The sequence below is a fragment of the Dicentrarchus labrax genome, unplaced genomic scaffold (genome assembly GCF_905237075.1).
Source record: "Dicentrarchus labrax unplaced genomic scaffold, dlabrax2021, whole genome shotgun sequence".
Taxonomy (NCBI): domain Eukaryota; kingdom Metazoa; phylum Chordata; class Actinopteri; family Moronidae; genus Dicentrarchus; species Dicentrarchus labrax.
The window spans coordinates 18165545-18187287 of record NW_026136715.1 but is presented as its reverse complement, the minus strand read 5'-3'; the positions used below and the strand labels follow the sequence as shown (position 1 = coordinate 18187287).

Sequence of the window (21743 nt, the reverse complement as noted above, 5' to 3'; positions counted from 1 at the left end):
AGTGCAGTCAGAGAGGCTTTGCACTAACAATCAGCAGCATTATAAAAAGGAATGATGGTGTTTTGACATATTGACACAAGGATAGATTGCTCTGGACCATATTGCATCCCTGTCCCAAAAGCAATCTTGGCCGTTGGTAAAAACTTGTCTAAGCGATGACTCTGCACTACAGTACAGGGAATAATTGAGATGTCAGTTGGACACTCATCTACTGACTCAGTACTCCTCACTTCTGCTCTTTAGGGGGCAAGAGGAGGTGTGGGCTTTAACATATTACTGCAAACCTGGCAAATCACAACTTGACGTAGAATCTTAAGAACTTGTGAGGTACATGTTAGGATGCTACCTTTTTATCAAGTACAGAGCAGGATTTTTTTATGTGGGTTGGACTGGTAGAGGACAACCTGACCTTGCGATCATCCCAAGAACACAACATGAGATCGATCACACAGAGTAAACACACCTGTCTATCTGTTTTCTGCCAATTATATCAATGTTTCCCCCTTTCCAGGGTTCCACATTTTGACAGTTATAATGAACTTTTACAATATATAAAATCTAACCCTGCTGTTAGCTGCTCGGAAAAAACATTCTTATATTTCGTTGTTGTCGAGAGTTAGATTTGAAGATTGATACCACTCTTTGTCTCACTATGTCTCTAAACATGAAGCTGCACCAAGGAGATTTGGTTAGCTTAGCATACTGGAAACAGGGGAAACAGTTAGCCTGGGTCCGTCCAAAGTAAAAAAACATTTGCCCACAGGTCACAAACTAATGATGAATAATGTCTTGTTTGTTTAATCCTTACAAAAGCATATATAGGTTTTACAAAGGATAATGTGATGGACTAGTTACCGTATTTTCCGGACTATAAGTCGCACTTTTTTTCATAGTTTGGCTGGTCCTGCAACTTATAGTCAGGTGCAATATATATATGAAATTTAACATGATTTTGAATAATAATTCATGAAACGAGGAGTAGCCTAAACATTACCGTCCACAGCCGCGAGAAGGCGCTCTAGGCTTGTAACAACCAGAGCCGTTATATATACAACTATGTTCAGAAGCGACACGGAGGACGATGAATTTAATGGATGGTGAACTTGCTACCGGTACTGTTGGACTCGGTGGCATGTTCATTTCTGTGTGCTATTGTGTTTAACTTGCATTTCCTGATTGAATGTCTGTTCTTGGTCTTGGATGCTGTAAAATAAATTTCTAAATAAGGTAGCCTCCCGAGTATTTGCTCTGCTGCCGGCGTTTGCCTAGACATCGCCCAAAATGCTCGATTGCATTGCATTCTCCACATTTTTAGCTACATTTCCATGTACTACATCAGCATTTCTGTTCAGTAAATCTATTGTAAATTGGCCGCTTTCATATCGCCCAGCTCACCTCATTTCACTCATTCGTCTTCATTAACATTCCCGGTAGAATTCTCAATCTTTTTGGCCTCTATGTGTCCAGTTACATAGTCTCTGTCTGTTCTTGGTCATGGATTTTGTGAAATACACTTCTAAACAAATGCAACTTATAGTCCGGTGCGACTTATATATGTTTTTTTCCTCTTCATGAGGCATTTTTTGACTGATGCGACTTATACTCCGGAGTGACCTATAGTCCGGAAAATACGGTAGCAGAGTCTGTGAGGTTGCCAGGAAACCAGTGAAAGCCTCCTGTTTAAAAAAAAAGAAAAACTTTCGCTTTAGTTGTTGTACAGATTTAACAAACATGACATTGCATTTTTTTAGATGTCTTACCTTTGGAGAGAGCCAGGCTAACTGTAATCACCCGTTTTAGTATTTATGCTAAGGTAAGCTAACCGTCTCCTGGCTCCAGCTCCATACTTAACAGACATGAGAGTGGTTTCGATCTTATAATATAACTCAGGAAAGCAAATTTGTGTATTTGCCAAAATGTTTCGGAGACTGATTTGAGACACATAATAGGAGGAGTTGTGTTTCAATTTCAACATGTAGGCTATGTCTTGTGGTTTCTCCTGCCACGAACTCCATCCCTGGCTCAGTGACTTGTATCAACCCTAACTTCTTGGCTTGATCCAGCCGACCACAGAGGGAGCAGCTGTAATATCCTCTCTCCCCTAAATAATATATCCCAGCTCTCATCCTGACAAGATCATGTATATTTAATGTCTGTTTTTGAAACAATATCTTCCAATAGTGCAGGGCACGACAAACTGAAACAACAGCAAATAAGAGGTTACTAATTGGTTAGTTAAAGATTCATGGTGAGAAACAGGAAGCAGGAAATAGGAAGTGGAAAGCACCAATGGTTGTAGTTGATTATTTGACTTGAGAGCCTTCTGTGGCTGGGCGGTAATGGAATAATGCAATCATGACTGACAGTGAGTGACAGATTTTCATTGTGGTTCCATTTAGCCCTTGTATAATGAACAGGCAGCATCAATTCCACCTTAATGATCTAAGAGGAGGGAAGAGAAATGGAACATGACAGGCCAAGGACATGCTGAATCCAGAGTGTGTATTATATCAAGGTTTAGGGTTGTGCACAACTTATGTCAAAGTTTGTATGCACAAGTCTGTTCCCTAGACTCTAACAGCCATTAACCAGGTCTACCTATCTGTATTCATAACACACAACAAGTTCACTCTATGAAATGGCTGAGGTCACGCACATGGGAAAAATCCCTGCAAGCTATGTGTGTTGTTACCAGCCAGCGAGCAGCCTCTGTTTTGGGGTAGATGCACTGCATAGAAAGAACAAGTGATTTCAGCCTTGAGTAAATCTAAAAGGCCGGATTTCCATTAGTGAAAGGAGGTCAGATGCATTAGGTCCTGGACTCACTACAGTCATTCAGACCCCTTTCAAAGCAAAAGATGGCACAGACCGACATCTAATGCATATACAGTACAGCACAGTGGAGCAAAGCCGCTGGAGCTCCTCTTAGATATTTGACAATATTTTGGTCATTTTTTAAGCACAACTTCAAACTGTCTTACAGTTTTAGAACATCCTGGCCGCACCAAACTAATTCCTGCGGCTGTCTTGGGTTTTGAGGCATCGTTAAAATGAAATAATGGCTTCCTGAATCATGCATGGGATATTGAAATCCTTTAAAGGGGAGATGAGGCAGATCCTTGTCTAAGGCTGTATTGTGTGGATCATGAATTATGTCCTGTCACCCTTTATGAGAGCATGTTTCTCACTTTTTCAACACTGTGGGAGTCTATTTAAATGCACGTCTGGATTTTCATTATTTGTCAGGGCATATTCAGGTTTCTAATGTATCCATATAATTGCCATGAATGCATCTCACTTTTTCCAAGATATTTTCAACGTTTTTTATAATGTTATTTTTCTGTCTAAATAGTATTTTTGCCCACTTTGTCCATGTTTTTCTCTTTTTAAAAAAACATTTCCTACAGTTCATACTTGCATTAATATTACATTATATATTTACCTTTCTTCACAAGTTAATTAATCAATTATTTGATTATTTGATAAACAGAAAAAAATTATACATTTTCAGCAAAAAGATTACTGGTTTAAGCCTCTCAAATGTAAACATTTTCTGGGTTTCTTAATCTCCTGTGATAATAAACTGAATATATTTGGGTTTTGGACAAAAAGACACATTTCAAAACACCATCATTGCATCTGGGGACTTGTGATGGGCAGTTTTCACAATTTGCTTACTGACCATGATCATGAAAAATCATTTGTAGATCGAAAATAATCATTAGCTGCAGCCCTCCTTCTGTGATTAGGTACAGTATAGCCTTTCATAGTTGCAGTTTAAGAAAGGGGCTAAATGAGGACAAGACAATGTGACTGTTAAGTGTGTGGGTGTATGTATGAATGTGAGAGCATCGAACCAAAACTAGATGGGGTACATTACCATAGCAGATACAGTATGGTCAGGCTAGCCTTTCAGCAAAGATAGAAGATTAGAAAATTGGAGATGATTCATCCTAAAGCACATCTCAGCATCCTCATCTCCATCAATAGGCATAATCTACAATGACAGCTACTGAGAATATTGTCAGAAAATGGATCATTTCAAGCACTGTGCTATGTCTCCAGAGAACTGCTATGATCCATCACAACAAGAAGGTGCTGTTGGTGTAAATAAAAGCAGTCTATACATTACTGGTCAGTTGGACAAAAGCATGCTCTGCATTTATTTGATACGAACAAAACAGCAAGGACCGATTTTTAACAAATATTCTAAAGATTAGCAGTGAATCACAATTTACCCTAATTAAATTGTTGTTGACTAATTTGTGCTCTTTGACTACTAATTATTGTAGTCTAAAAACGCTGATAATTAGGGCTGTGCGTTGCCAAGAATCTGGCAACACAATTCAATACATTGCAATTAACTACCATACTGTAACCGAGGCAATATACAGATTTTTTGTATTGAATTTTAGGACAAATAATAGTGTAGTATACAGAACCATACGCATAAACTCTGACAGGTCTTGCATTACATTTGACTGTGACTCATGAACAGTTCTTAAGATTTATTAGATCACTAATTTATAAAAATACTGCTTTGTACGTCTTGGTGTCACAGAGTCAGTGGTGCTATTTCAACAGTATGTTAAACAGTATGCATTACTAAATTATTCAACTTCACTTTTCCCCAAACAGACTTTCTGTACAATTTTTTTCTTTTCCCAGGAATTCCCGAGACAGCAGTTAAAATAAAAGTGTATAATAGATTGTGTGCATCATAATATTATTAATATTACATGTTACATAGTTTATTTTGTACAATATCAGCCAACAAAAGTATGGCGGTTATATGACCGTGTCAAAGGCATGCGTCCTTCCTTCTCCAGGAACGATCTGTGACAATCTGCCATCAACTGACTCAGTGTTTGAGTTGAGGATTATTATAATAAAAAAAACTATGTTTGTGACAAAGTAGGTGAGATTACACCATTTGTCACATTTACACTTATGTATTTTAATGATGTCATGGGTTACACCAAGTAAGGGTGTAATGGTTTAATGTTATGCTGATTAGTATGCGTTTGTTTTTAGAGTTATAGAGTTTCTTGCAAAACAGCGAGGAATGTTTAAGTCTTGTTTAAACTTATAATGTTTACCAATATATGTAAAATAGTCATTTTCCTGTTTTAGTTATGAGAGTTAAGGTGTGCTGTTAAGTTTGCTATTTGGTTGTTGTTGTTTTCTTTACAATTTTGTTGCACATTTTGTTAGTTTCTAGACATTGTTAGTCAGTGAGTTTCTCGAGTCTTCCTTCTACCACCTTCTGGCCAGGCTTCCTCTCAATATCATTAAATGAATGGGCCAATATTTATGAACTTTAGTCGGTGGGAGCTTTAGTAAATTGGGTAATAGAACAAGCAGCAAAAGCAATTGAAACCCAGTGTGCATAAATATAAATCTGTACAGTTATCAAATTTAAAATCATGATATAATATTTTCATGTAATGAGAGCAAGCATATAGTGATAATGAGAGTTTATGTAGTTCAGGGGCATTCAAAGTATCATGTTTGTGTTTTCTCAGCATCTTAGATAATAATGATGGCTACACATTTAGCTGCGTGGATGTAGTTATAATTGCTTTTTAGGAGCAGATAAAGGCTTCGTATCATATTGAATGTGACAGATACGGGCCAGGTGCAATGTAACAGTGTTGGATACTGACAACAACCCCTCCAGGACTCTAGTCCCAAATGATCAGTGTCATGTTGGAGGGAAGTCCAAAGGGAGTTTGCAGTCCAAACAAAAAATAGTACATTTTGGTTACAAATGACAGACAAGATGAACATGAATTATTGAACAGAATTACTGAATCAGTCTATTAACATTTCCTTGAAGACACAAACATCAAGACCCAGATAGTGTGTCTCTCTAATGATTTAGTCAAATTTTTACCCACTGTGGCACACATCTTGGTAAACAAGCATCTGTGAAGTGTGATGTTGTCAAATTTGCAAGATCGCAGTCATAACAAAGCAGTTGGTGTTCTTGAAGAAAGTGCAACATCAGAAGCTGGGGGAGTCTCCTGAAGGTTATGAAAATGAGTTTATAAAGGGAGATGTTACATTCTTAATCCTAATTTAAATAAAATGATGTGCAATGAAAGATGACCAAGAATATAGGAACTCCTGCCTCCCATAAAAAAAGTGACAGTGCTACATACGCATGTGTGAAAAAAACAACAACATAGTATTTGAATGACATTTGAATCATGGGAATGATTCAAATGCTTTTAAATGACTCACACACTGTGAGATTTCTCACAGGTGTCACACTCCCACCTGCTGCTAACAAAAATAATTAGGATTTATAATCAGATGTGTTTCTATGCTTAAAAATGCAGGTGTAATGTTCACATTATGAGCCTTATAACCTCTTAACAAGGTCATTCAACATTTTCAGTTCTTTCCAGAGCCAAGCAGCTGCATAATTCTTGAGGTTTGAAAATGTGAGTATAGGTAAGTGCCTAAAGTTAAAAGCTACCTTGTCATTGTTCTTCTATGTAATACAGAATCTCTGAAATCTAAAAATTAAACAAACATTTGCCATACTGTATGTGACACACATAGTAGTCATTGTGTCCCCAAATAATTTACATCAGGAAAAAACCTGGACGTTTGGCAAGTAAGGCAATCCTGCGCTTGTACTTGTATTATGTTTTAATTAAGATTAAATCATCACATTTTAATCTGTATTTTCTGCCCTCAGTTTGGCAAAAATACAGGTGTGTGTTCTCACACAATAGGAATACAAAATTAACAAATGAATCACTTGCTCTGAATAGAAACAATTACCTCCCATAGATAATGAAAATTCATGCTTTGTACACCTGTACCTCCATGCATGACTTAACCTACTAAAACAGACCAAACACTCAAAGGTGACTTAAAGGTGATTCATTAAAGTACATCAATACATTTCCAAGTGAATAAATGAATGGTTGTTTATTGAATATCTCCTCCATTTTCTGACTGGCTCGCAAATACTGCTTGCAGTTTGTGTGTATAATATGTGCAAATTGCCAAAAAGGATTTGGCACATGTAATCTATCCAAGGAGAAGTCAATGTCAACTAATTTCTGCACTCATCACTAAAATGCTGCCTCACCCGGAAGGTTGTCCAGGGAGCGCTACACTCCCCGTCAGTGCACTCACATAAAGGATGCAATCATCCTCTTCCAAACTGTAAGCATTAGCCTGGTGCCTGCAAGGTTGCCTTCACAACAGGCAGTGCATCAAGCTTCTAGAAAGAACGGACAGAATTTTGCATATGGGACACGGTTGTGACTAAATCAGTGTTGTTTCCCTACGAATAATGAATAAACTACTAAATTTATATAGCTGTGCCAAGATCTTTTAAAATATTTCATGACACCGCTACTACAGACCAACACTCCTGACAATGCTGCTGTTTTGTTTTTAGTTAGCTGGAGTGTGTGTTGGCATTTGGACACCTTGCACCAGGGGAGGAGTCTAAAAAAAAAGCCATTACATTATGAGGCTGCCAAATGTAAGCATATGGCTCATTGTTCCAGCTTTACTTGTCAACACAAGGTGAGATGTCTCATTATAACATATACAGAACAAAGCACTACAAATGTAGGCCTACTGTTAGGTTGGAAAGTTACTGTGATAAAAACAAAAACACCTCAGTCTATTCTTACTGCAGCAGCTAAACAGCAAGCTTTCAAACAGTAGCAGAACATGAAGTAGTGGACTAAAGTTTACCCTAAATGACACCGGACAATAGTTTGTGTTCCATATGGACATTTAATATCCAGCGGCCGAAGCTTTAAGTAGACATCTCTTCTATTTTTTTTTCTAACTTGTTTTTCCTCACAAAATTACTTCAGGACAGTGGAATATCTTTAAGGTATGTCATTATTAGGCTGGGAAATATAGCTAAAATCAATATCACACCATATATGACATATATCATAACCTATGATATATATGTCAAATCATGACATGTCAAATGTATGCAAATTTGCTTATAAAATGATAAAAATGAATGTGCAATACAGTTAACTGTGTTCAAGTATGCATAGGTCACATTACATGACTTCACACATGTCAAAAATATACCTCAATAACTAATTTTGGTCTCTTGCTTGCAATCGTTAATTTGGGCAAAATAATTTAGTAAAATTACCACCAAACACTGATACACTACTAATAATCGCCCAGCCATAAAAGGCAGAAATACATTAAATATAAAATCATAACAAAAATTGTAATCACAGCTTTGTGACACACCAACCCTGATATTACACAGCCACTCTGCATTCAGAGCCAGAATGTGAATACCATTTCCTCATGAGATACCATAGAATAAGCAGCCAATGCTTTCTAAAAACAACAACAAAAGTGAGAAGGATTATTTTGTGTAAGCCACATAGTAGTTACAGTAAAAACACTATCAACACACTCTTTAAAACTGATCTTTAAAAATGAAGACATCCCCTCCTACCCCCTGCTGTGTGCAGCATGTTACAGCACATCCAGATTCTCCAACAGTGGAGGATTACATTCAGCCTTGCTGGCTGGTAGAGCAAAAAAAAAAAAAAAATCTCCAGACCCCTGTGTAGGAGTTAATAGCACTGGATTCTAACTCCCCTTGATGTCATGGATGCAAAGGGCTGATGAGAAGCAAACAAAGCACCTTCAGAGAGAAGCTCTATTACTCAGCCTGGCAGGGACCCAGCCATAGACAGCCTCTTCAGTCTGCATGCCAAAGTTTTTCCTCGCCCCCATTGAAAATCAGGCTGACAGGCCAGAGTGTCCCAAAGTAAAAATGACTCACTCCACTGACCTCAACAACACAAACAAACAGCCATGAGATCTGAGGGGGAGAGCGCAAACATGACTTCCACTTTGTCCAGATAAACACAGAGTAGATGAGGAATGAGACAAGTGGTACCGCAGGATGACGATGTTTCTGTGTAAAACTGATAGTGACTCTTCACTGATGCTGACTATTTGTTGAACTACAGCACAAATGAACAATTGTATAAGGCAGAGATTAGAATAAAAGTCAACACATGATAAGAAACTTCAGAACAGGTCATCTTACCTCCAGAGTGGGGTGGTGGGCCACACAATAAGACCACTCCTTGACCTTCACGAACCCTCACTGGACTTCTTCTCTGGGTTTTGAAGTTCTCCAAGTCTGTTTACCACAGCACAAAAGCAATAAAGAAAAATAATCAATTCATTTTTTCACAAAAGCCATAAGCACACAGGAAGCAAACAGGACATGCCTCGTTGTTTACAGAGATAAAAATGCACTACAAGTCATATCTGCGCTTGCTCAATAATTTCACATCTGCTTCGACCACAGCTACAGACCAGAGTTTAACAGTGTCATATGATGCAGAACTTTTGCATACTTTCATGAAATACCCATGCTATGTTTGCATAAATGCAGGCAAAGGGCTATAAAGTCCTAAACACTTCTGACTGGAGCAGAAAGCAATTCCTCAAGTATAAGTCACACATGAGTGAATTTAATTGGAACTGCGTATTGTTATCACTTTCTCTTTTTCATCCACTGCACACAGACCAGCAACAATTAAATGACTAAGACTGAAACATCATTTGTATGGAGACCGATTACTTGTTGACAACCTGCTGAGAGAAAGCAAATAGAGACAGCAATCCTTGAACACTTCGCCTTTTCTTGCCTGCTGTGGCTCTTGGAGATATCGCAGGCAGTGCAGCCAAATGTGCGACTGCCATATAATGACATAATCAAGGCTGAATTCAAAAACAGGGAGAAAGAATGCAAAACTGACACCTCCTGTGTACAAGCACAGCAGGATGAGCCTCTGCATAATAAATACAATACGTGATCTTTGCAGACCTTGTGAGTAATGGAAAATTGCATCCAGCAGAACAGTAATACATTATCACAATTGAAAGCAGCTTTTTCTTTTTTTTTTTTTTTCTTGGTTCATAAATGATTTAGCGGAAAGTTTCTGTGTAACTTCACAAATTAATCAGTAGATCATTAAAGTTCTTTTCATATTTGGTGCAAACTGATTGTGTGGATGCTTCAGTAGCCAATTCTAGATCTATGGCTGATCCATAACAATTGCATAAAACCTCTCGGTGCATGAACACATTCAGCACAGTTAGGGTCTCTCTGGTCCAGCAAGCTATCTATTGATCCTTCTAGCTGTGCTGCTAAATGAACATGAGGAATGTATTAATTTATCCTTTTCATGTTTGTAATTGTTTGTAAAAAACAATCATAATCAGCCCTCTGATGATGTCCATGTCATGTAATGCTTAACTTCTCATAACATCAAGTCGTAATGTAACATTAGTGCTTAATCAATGTAAAAACAAAAAACACAACAATTCAAAATTAATAAATAGCTCGCAGATATTAGCAAACCACCATTGGAAAGGCTGTGATTTTAAAAAATCTTTCCATTAGCAAGTTTTATCTTCTTTATTTTGGTATATTAAAATATGCTGAGACTTAACAACAGATCAAAAACAAGACGAGTCTAAAATTCAGCCATCATTAATGCTATTATTTAAACCTGTGTTTTTCCTACTGTGACAAAATCTCATTTGTGAAAAAGGCTTATAGTTGTCAAGACAAACAACAAATGACAACCTGTGATGCTATAGCATAAGGCAGAGTGTCGAAGGAAAAGAAAATGTGCTTATTTTGATCAAAGAAAGTATTACCGTATTATGATCAGAAAGCAACATATGAACATAGTGAAGATCAAGGCCATTTTGTTATTTTTGTTTGCCATTCTCTGATAAGCACTTTTCATCATGGGGGAGAGACAGTGAAAGTCTTTTGATTACTGACCAATCAAGAGCGTTCCATCCCCTCAGGAGGAGTGTGGTTTAAAAGATGTTGCCGGGAAAATTGCTGTCTTACAATCTGAATTCAAACCTTCCATATTCCAGATTTGTACCGTACTTTCTGCAATCAGGCGAATAAACTACTTTGTACTAGATAAAATAGAGAGTTTAGTTTTTCTCAGTGTTTTAGTGTTTGGTTCCTACGAGACTGTTAGTGGTTATTTATTTAAAGTTACTGAAGGCTGATTAAATAAACCACAACAACATTAGTCTGTAGGATTCATCCTCTCTTGTTATTTCCTATTTATTTTCAATTTATTTTACCTTTTGTTAAGGACAACATAAGTTATCCAATACCTTGGTTCAGTGCCTTCAGTGTTGCCAACTTTATTTATAAAAAGCAACTAGCAAAAAATGTAGTGACTTATACAGACCATCAGGGAGAAGACGAGAAATATACATTAATTAAGTAATTCAGTCCCACATATACCGCTCAGAGCAGTCCACAGCTCTTCTACCAACAGTGCCGGGGTCTAGTTTCCATGCCCTCCTGCTCAAGCAGTGACTGCCAGTCTGTAGGTGGGGTGTGTGAGGCAGGCAGGAAGATTCTGCTCACCATAGAGTACGGTTATAGTGAGTTTCTATGGCTACATTGACACAGAAACTTTCTGTAAATAGTTTATTTGAGCTTCTCTCTCACTAAATACATACATCAGCCATAACATAATGTTATGTTACCCCATACGCAACAAACTGTGATGCACTGTGTGTTCTGACACCTTTCTATCAGAACCAGCATTAACTATTTCAGCAATGTGAGCCACAGTAGCTCGTCTGTTGGGCGGCCAAAGCTCATTGATGCACATGGTGAGCGATGGCTGGCCCATGTGGTCCAATCCATGACCCTGTCTCTGGTTCACCACTTCCTTCCTTGGATGACTTTTGATAGGTACTGACCACTGCAGACCGGGAACACCCCACAAGAGCTGCAGTTTTGGAAATGCTCTGACCCAGTCGTCTAGCCATCAAAATTTGGCCTTTGTCAAAGTTTCTCAAATCCTCAAGCTGCCCATTTTTCCTGCTTCTAACACATCAACTTTGAGAACAAAATGTTTACCTGCTACATAATATATCCATTTGAATGTGAAAAATATTATAGAGCACACAGACATGTACTTCTGTAGTTATAATTAGAATTGAGAATCTATGTTTAATTCTTTGTCCAAGTAAATGATTCAGTGTAGATGACTACGAATTATAAAAATACAAATGAATTTGGATTTACAGTCCATAGCACATTTTTACAGCATTAGTTGTCATTGTAAAAAAAACATTACGTGTTTTGGGTATGTAATTTTTCCCCACTAGAAGCTATCTTATTCCCTACTACTGGAACATAATTCTAATTGGTAGGTGAGTTTAGGGTGAGTAAAGTGTAAGCAATTGACCAAAACCAAATCAAGTACAGGGGCAGCTACTTTCTCAGGAGAATCACAGTGTATTCCTAATTCAAAGGTCAATGTAGTCTTCAAAAATGTTATAAATGTACGAATCTTCATAAATATTAATAAAATGGGAAATGCATGTACAAAAAATTCTGGTGAGCGCTCTCATTTGGAACCCCCCAATGGGTCCTGGCCTTGCACTAATGTCTGTACAAAATTTCCTTACAACCCATTAAATTGTGGAACAACTAACAGACACCAAGGCATTGCCACCCCTACAGTCATGCCGATAGCAAGGCTTTTTATTTTTTTAAGTGCTCCATTTTTTTTACCTACCTCAGTATACTCTTTTGGCTTAGTGAGCAGGCTAAGAAGCTACAGTGTCTGATAACATATTAAACTATAGCTGCTCTGGCAGGGCCACTATACCTGCTGAGTCAGACAGTATGTCCCAGCAACTGCAGGAGCAATGATTCTGCATGGTTTGATGTTGTGTATCGTTTGGTTTGAGTTAATATTCTGCACACTGTTGTCATCCAAATGCTGATAAGAAATAATACACTATCTACAGTGGGCCGTCTGTGGTTGCAGATTTGCTGCAGAAAATGTTTGGTCCACAGTATGTGTGTGGTTGCTTAGACAGAAAATAGGTCTGTGTATGTCTTAGTACTTCCCTGTAGATCATATATATTCAAAGCTTATCATTAGCATGGTTTCAGGAGTGAATTGTTTTCAACAATTGGATATTGTTGGAAAATCACAGAATATTTTTATATATATTATTTTATATATAGTATATAATTTATAATTTTGAGAGGCTTTTGTCTACTAGTATTAGGGAAGAACCCCTTCCTTTAGGACTTTTCCTGCATACATGTCACATTTTGAGAAGAAATAAACATCTGAAATTTCTTTTGAACTTAATAATAGCCAGAATAAGGTTTATCTGAAAAATAATGAGTTCCCAACCTTTTTCCTTAAGGGACCCCTTTTTTATTAAGTAAACTGATGACCCCTGACTAAGTGACATATTCTATGGACATGAACAGTACAGAACAACTGATAAACTTTACAATTAACCCAAACAGTGAACACAATAACTGTGGGAAGTTTGTGTAATATAATTATTAAAATGTATACAATTCTATGTCTGTATTCTTTTATTATTTTTAACTATCATACATTCTATCAAAGCAATCAATTTCATTCTGTTTTCTTCACAGAATTAGACCAAACGCTGAGATATAGGCCTGCTGTGTATATTTTTTAAGTTTTAAGTCTCATGAAGCTTTGGCAAAAATAAAGTCTTGAAAAGTCATTTTAAATATCTTAAATTATGCATAGAATTGTTTTGAATTTAACAAGGTAGTTTTAATGTCATCTGAACTAAATATAACAGATTTTAATTTATTGTCAATTAAGCAGCTGCACAGGTGAAGAAGGTCCTCAGCTTTGAAATAGAACGACGACAATCAGATTAAACTGTTTGCACAATTACTATGCAACAACTCTTCTCATCTACTATTTGTCATTGCTGTAAGTGAAGCAGCTCACATCAGGCATCTGCCCCAGACAAGTGTATGTGTGTGCGTGTGTTTTTTGCCCGCCATGCCCTTACCATCAGCAGGCACTGTCATCAGATTTAGGTTTTATAAAATAAGGTTAAAACATTAGAAAATATGAGAGTTGCTAAATTCACACTGAGAGTGAAGCTCTCCTGATCAATATTCCTTTGGTGTATGGTGGGGCGTAAATGAGCTAGACACACTAAAAGCCAACAATGCCTGACAACCCAAGCTGTTCTGCACCCTGTGGATCATCTTATCAAGCCTATCACGGCTCTGCACCTCCATGTGCTTCTCCATGGCAGGGTTCAGGCTATTTTGAGTGCTTTCAGATCCATGAAATTGGATGTGAATTTGCATTTTTGTGCTAGCTACATCAATGTGACCCATTGTAATGAATGAGAGGCGATTGTAGAGAAGAAAAATGGAAGCCATTCTGTTGGAGTGTGAGCTCGAGGGCAATTTGTGATGTAGTTACATTTGTCATCTAAGCACTGGACAAAAGGCATAAAGAGTTTAAAAAACTTTCCAAGAGTGCCCTTCCTTTATTTGAAGTTCTTTAACTATTGTATCATTAGCTTTCACTTAAGGGTTATTCTGTATTTCTGCTCACCAGTCACAGCGGGTTTGGATAGAACATATTCTTAAAAATCTATAAACCCTGTTTAGTCCTCCAATCAAAGAACAATGTTAACAAAGACTACATTTGATTAAAAATAGAACATTAGTATAAATAGCAAATAACATTTAATAAATGTCAGATGGAGGCTCTATCTTTGTCCTCCTTCCCATGAGATGTGAACTTATATAAGCTCAAAATGGAATACCAGCGTATGATCAAAATCTAGCAATCCAGTGACCAAAGTCATTATGACTTATCCTTGCAGAATGTCTGTCCCAAATGGTGTGGCAATAAATTCATGAGTTGTAGAGATATTTACTCTGGACCAAAGTCTTGTCTGGCAGGTTGACAAAATTTGCTATCCCTAGAGTAATGAATAAAAAGACATTATATAAAATTGATTAAAGGACATAAACATGTTCGTTGAAGGTTTCAAAAGAGCAATCTCCCCTTTCACATCAAACCAAAGTCATGTCTTTTTGAGAGCTGCAAAGTTGAAACAGCCAAGCTGTCAGTGAGTTGCCAGAGTTACTCACCTCCCACCCAGCTGTAGTAGTCAAACGGCAAATGGGAAGAGCCTTGGAACCAATTTTAATGGGATGACTTTCCCTGATTTTTCATCTTTACCCACTAATGCCTTCCTGCTATAAAGCCTTTTTACCTAACCATTTACTTTTGCTGAATTACTTTAAAAAAGGGGTGAAGTGCATTTTAATCCATCAAAAAGTAATGAGTCTAAATAATAAAATGACGTGCAAAGAGTTAGTTATGTGTTTTACCAAGTAGATGTTGGCTATCTACACACTTTACTGAATTAAATTATTTGCACTCAAGACCACCTCCTCTTCTTAGTCTAGCTCGCTATCTTCTCTGACCACTAGACGTATCTGGTTGCCTAATTCAGCTCTGTCATGTTACAACCAGATTTGATCTAATTTACTCTTATTGATATTTTTTTCCCCTTATGGAGGTTTGCAATTGTGTATTTATGCTGTTGTTTTTACATATGTATGATTGTCTTTTAATTGTCTCCCTGCACTGGAAGCTATTTGTGCACTTTTCTCGAAAATTACTGTACAAATAAAATTATAATTATATCTAACATGTGTTTAGGATAGAGTGCCAAGAGGAAATCTACATAAATATGTGGTGAAAATGTAAAAAGCCACACAGAAAGGAAAAAGATTAATTCAAACCCAGATCTTCTTTTGTGAGGCTATAATAGTATCCACTCAGCCACTGAGCTACCAAGATTTTTATATAACAATTTTTGAATATTTAGAGCAACTCTGATTAAAGGTCTCATACAGCATTTTAGCATCAACTATCTACTCATTTTAGTAAATTTAAGTAATTTTAACTGTAAACAAACATGAAAACCTTGATGAAATATATGCTGCATTGAGTATCACTCTGGTAAATCAAGAGCTATAGAAATTCTGCAAGAGTTTCACTTGAAGGTCTAGTGTCTAACATTTTGGAGGCTCTATTGGCAGAAATGGAAAATAAAATTCACAAGTATTTTTTCTGTATATTCACCTAAAAATTAGAATCATTATGTTTTTGTTTTGTTTTTGCCTTCCACTTGACCTCTAAGAAGTAACATAACTTTATTCAGTTCTAAAATTTCACCTTCCTCATTGAAGCTAAAACACACAAAATGTGTGGTATCTGGAGGGAAACCATCTTAATCTTTTAGATAGTGGTTGTATCAAATAACAACTAAATTAATAAGAAACAACTCTTGCACAGTGCATCTAAATGATTAAACCCTCAAAAATTTCAAATTAAAGAAAGGAATTTCTTGTAAATTATTACCATAATTCCTATAAAACACACAATATCTTTGGAATGTTGCATAGAAACTTCAGAAGCTACATGATAGCTAATTAGTAACAAAGTAGTTATTTCTAAGTGCAGCCTGAGAGTTGTGTGGCTTTCTGAAAAGCACTTATCTTTTCACGGCTATAAATTACAGCTAGCCTTGTTTTCATGCAATAGCCTATCTAAGACAAAGTTATAGAGTGGTAAGTCAATAGTCTTGTAGTATCTTGTACTTGGATACTGTAAAAACTGACTGCGGTTGTGGAGGGAGAATTACTAATCACTAAGTAAAGCTGTGAAACTTAAAAAGATACAAATAGTGTATAGATAGAGTAGAAGTCACCAAAAAGGAATAATCAACAAGTTATGTTGTTACCATGAAGGTAACAAAATGATGAATGATACTGGTAGATGGTGAAAAACTATCATCTCTCTCATCTTAATCTGCTTCTCATCTTCCTTACGCTCCTCTCTGTTCTCAGAGAAGCATCATGCAGTGAAGCCCTAACAGTGAGTGACATATGACGTTTGAGGAGTGATAAACATCAAAGGGGCTTCATTTGTACAGAGCGCTACTGCTAGTGTCTCCTGACAATTACAACACTGTTGTGAAGTGCTGCATTCAGAAAATGCCCGCTGCCTTGCTCACTAAAAGATGATTTGAAATCCAGACAATAACTGTTATTGCCCCTTCCTCAGATGCTCAAAACAGAGTTAATTTTCACCTGAGGCAACAGCAATGAACAATGTACAGAGTACAGGGCTGATGGAAATGAGAGAAGCAAGAAAAAAAAAATAAGAGATAGAAATCTTGCAAAGTAATTACACTGATAAGGCAGTTAGGTTAGACTGGAGCCAGTAAGGGAAAAATGCAAATTATGGGCAATTACAGGACAGAATTTGATAGGAGAAATCATGGGCACCAAGATACAAGGGAGTTGCATCCTGCATTGCTTTCATAAATACAGCTATTTCACCCTTCATTAAACACTGTGTTACCCTTGTGGCTCTATAAGCAGCACACCATCTAGGCTGTAGCATGTTCCTTCTTCGGGACAGGCATCCAATACGCTTAGCTTGTACTGCATACCCTGCAATCTGGTGTAAAACGTTGCATCTTGCATCAGTGAAAATCCTTTCACTTACACCAAAAATATCCCTGGGAGATTAAGAAACTCAATCTGGCTCGATAACCAACTAGATTATTCCTTCCAGCACTCCCAGCAGGCGAACAGAACCTTTTAAACATTTAAGTCTGTATTGTCAACAGGATCAAGAACCTTTATACTTTTAGAGGTTTAAGCCCCAACCAGATGCCAACAGAAACTGTTACATCATCCATCCTTCAGAGGATTAAAAATGTAGGCTAACTTAACTAGTATGTGTGCACTGCATATTCATGCAATACAAATTTCATGTTGTGGGACAGTATTAGCAAATCTAAGACTGGTTTAGTTCACCACCATTAGCAAGGATTTCCATGAATCAATAGCCAAATATAGATTACACTGTTAAAGATGATACAATAGTGTTCTAATAATGAGCAGGCTGTAATCACTGATCTGCATTTGTTTTCTGGAGCAGTGCCCAAAAGCACTGCTTTTAGGCTACCAGACTTGATAAGATTAACTTCTACACATTATTGTATATCCCTGTATGTTCTTTATTAATGGCCTTTACCTTGGTCTTTGTCTCACAGAGTTATTAAAAGACAGAGAGAAGTGGAAGCCCCTTGGTGTTTGAAAGAGCATATTGAGCTACTGAGTCAGAGTCTGTTACAAATGACACGATACTGACTCTCATAACAGGCTGCTCCTCCATGAATTATTCCCCTGACCTGAGACCTGCTCAATCACATGGCACACTTAATTAAGTTAAACCAAGAGCAATAAATAAGATGTATGACACATCGGCACTGATGCTTGTCCTCATTCGTTGACAAAAGCAGCAGGTCCCAGGTCAGGCCCAGGCAATGGATGAGACCAATCACAATGACATACAGTTCAGGTCAGGCCTCGGAAATTGATAGGAAATGTGAATATGATCAACAGCCTGCTGGCGACTCAGGGCACCGATTTGCGCTATATGCTGAAGATTTAATGCTGCTTTGTGACAAAGAAGCACCAAATCGTGGCTGGATGGATACCTCTGGCGCTCTCCCTGCCAAGGATGATCTCTGCACCTGCTATGGTATAGAAACAGACATCAGAATTCAATCTAGCTGCACCATCTGTTTACAGATATCAGGGCTGTCATTTGATATGGGCTGCCCATCAAGAGTTGAGGCCTCAAGTTCACCTTGCCATCAGAGATGCCTTAGACCCAGGTCTTATAAAATGTGATGGATGAGAGCTATAAAGCATCAACTATATGGGGCTTGTCAAGGCCCACCACACAATCATCACAGGGATGTGAGAAGTTTAGAACCAACAGCCAGAGTAAACACCAGCACTGGAGTTTAATCAGGATAAAAGGAGAAAAACATACCGTGAAAGAAACATGGACGGTTAATTTGTGTTCTCTAATTAATAACTTCAGTACAGTATCAGCCTACTGTAAGAGTCTCTTGTCGCTGGTTGTTTTTTGTTAGAGAAGATCAGGTCAGACAACAAACAATTTCCAGAGAATCGTCCTTACACTTTCAGTGAACCAGAATGTCTGATGTTTAATGAAACTTGTACTTTCTAAGGTAACAAGGACTGGAGTTGAATTGAGTTGAACTAAACTAAACTGAAGTGAAATAATAAAACTAAAAAGAGAGCATATGGTTCAAGACAATAAAACAAAACAATTATATTTTTGTATTACTGTATTTTTGCTTGTTAGAACAGGCTTATCCCCAGTCATTCTTAAACAACACATTGTTTGCTTAAATATAATATGGACTTACATGCAATGTGCAGACTGGCCTCTCTGCTGACGATGGTGCCAAAAGAGTTGGATGCCAGGCACTGATAGATGCCAACATCTCCCTCTTTATTCAGATGGCTGATGTGTAAGTTTCCTCCCATGAGAGAGTAATGTGACCCAGGTCTTGGCAGGATGAAAGAGTCATTGAGCTTCCACCTGTCAATGGAGGCACATGATACACAATGAAAAACAAATCCTTAATACAGAAAGTTTCAGTGACCTGTATTTTGTCATACCCATGTGCCCAGTGTCTGATAATCAATTCTGATAAATTCTTTAGACGGACACTCAGCCGTATTACACAGAATCCACATAATGTAAAACAGAGACCAAAAAGCCCTTTAATTCAAACTTTATTTCAGACTTAGAGGAGAATCCACGGCTTATTCTGCGACATTAACAGAAATAACACAGTCTGATGTGCCAAACCAAATTGAATATAACTAAAATGAGAAGAAATCAGAAACAGTCATTTCAGTGAAAAGGCTCTTACTCACGAATCAAATGCTCTACATTCCTCTGGCATTTCCTTTTTCTTTTCAGTCTGTTTGTCCATCAGCCACAGCCACATGAGGGAGGCCCTTACACCACGAATCAAACTCTTCCCCTCCAATCATAGTGATCATCAGACGAGAGGGCCAAGCACCAAGACTGCTCAAGCAAAATGGCCACATGCAAAGCACAGGATAATGGCGCTTTTTGATTAAAACTCTAGTTTTGAATAATATGGGAGTCCAGCAAGTGTGTATGTGAGGGAGAGACCAGAAATATGCCAGCAATCAACTTTGAACAGTACAATGTTGTTCACTTTAAATAATAAGAACCTAAGGTCAAAGAAAACCTGCTGAGTTGATGATGCCAGTTCAACCAAATACAGCATGTGACCAAAACCTCTAAAATAATTATGTAGACTACAAGGCTCAGTACCAAAGGCAAAGAGTTTACAACACATTAAAAAGGAATAAACTTTTTTTGCAAAAAACTTTCTAAATGTATTCAGATACATTTCATCAATTCAATAGGTTGCTGAAGTCGTCTGCATTATACCCAGGCAAAGTTAGTGTGCAAATGGCATTTTCATTCTCAAACCAAATTACGGTCAAAGAAAAAGAAAATGAGAAAAAGAAGAGGGTAAACACAGACTAACAAGAAAAGTGACACTTGCAAAAGGAGACTTTCAAGAATTAGCTTTTCATCAAAGAAATAAAGCACAATTAGGTTGAATGTTAGCTCCTTGGTCTTGATTAGATTTTCTCAGCTCTCTGAGAAAAAAAAAGCTTGAGGTTTCTATTTCTGACTTTTTTCCTCTATTTGCACCAGTAAGGATTTAGACAAAGAAAAAGTGGGAGGAAGGGTTGAAGAAGGGAGGGAATGGGGGGGGGAACATATGCAGCGGAGCGGTGCTCAACGGCAGATTGGCTGATTAGATTGATTTAGTGATTTGGTGTTGCAGCTGGAACTGGTCCAAGAGCTCCAGATGAGACAAATCAAGGAACCATGGTGACAACTTGGAGTGGGGGCTTTATGTGGAAGCGGTCATTGGGTAGTCTTAGACAAATTAATGTGTCCTTGGCGCCCCTGAAATAGACCTGCCTACATACTCAGCAGTCAACCAAGAGTCACCCATCATATGGTGTCCTGCTACTGAACCTCAAAAGAACCCAAAACCCTTTCAAAAGTTATTTAGAAAACTGGCACGTGACCTTTGGTGAAAAAAAAAATTGGCGACGACAGCACTGTGATGTATGCTGAGTGAAATAACAACGCAGCAATATGTCCATCTGAATATTAGGCCCATTATTAAAGGGGATAAGTATGATATCATAACAGCTTGTGATCAATCTGAAAATCACTTTTTAATGTGGTACATCAACACGTCACAGTTGGTGGCACTTCCTGTAATTAAGCAGCTAATCAAAGCAACATTTGATTTGATATGGAGCTGGGCACGCTCTCAGAACTTGAACCCATAAGGCCAAAAAAACTTGCAGATGTGAACTCATAAATTGGTTTTCATTTAAAAAGAAGATGGACTATCCAGACAGTGAAATAGCAACTGATTGCTTAATACGTATTCCACCCGATCCAAGTGATAAGATCTTGTACATTCATTTCAATTTGTGCCCATTAGGCATAACACCAAGGATCTTCAAGCTACATTAACAGCTGCATATGCTGATATTATGAGGGATCGTTTCAACCTATTACACATTAAATGCTTGGCTTTGCAATTTGCATTTAATTACACTGACAAGAGTACAACAGCTATGTGGCCTCATTTGATAGACTATGAATTAATAGCTTATGCGCTTGATGCACTTTAAAGCAAATCATTGTTTGTCATTTGTTTTCATTTGTCATAATTTTAGCGGCAGAGGAAGTGGGCATCAATTTGTTTCTAACAAATTGCCAGGGGACCACTCAACCTCACAGGGCCATGTGTACTGAACGAGGACAACAAATAGCAACTGTTTTTATACACCTCGGTCCACCAAGTGATTTGAATCATGTTGATTATGTAGTGATAGCCTCCAAATCAGCTGCCCTGTA

The 21743-nt window shown here is 37.6% G+C and overlaps 1 protein-coding gene across 2 annotated transcripts in view; it reads right to left on the bottom strand.

The window, feature by feature from the left end:
* cntn3a.1 (contactin 3a, tandem duplicate 1) overlaps positions 1–21743 on the bottom strand; it is a 77231-nt gene that overhangs the window by 37628 nt on the left and 17860 nt on the right. For both annotated transcript variants that reach the window (XM_051424658.1, XM_051424659.1), the window contains exons 4-5: positions 19174–19349; positions 9074–9169 (exon numbers count right to left, since the gene is read on the bottom strand). In XM_051424658.1, the coding sequence (XP_051280618.1) occupies positions 9074–9169; positions 19174–19349 (272 nt within the window). The remainder of the gene's footprint in view (positions 1–9073; positions 9170–19173; positions 19350–21743) is intronic.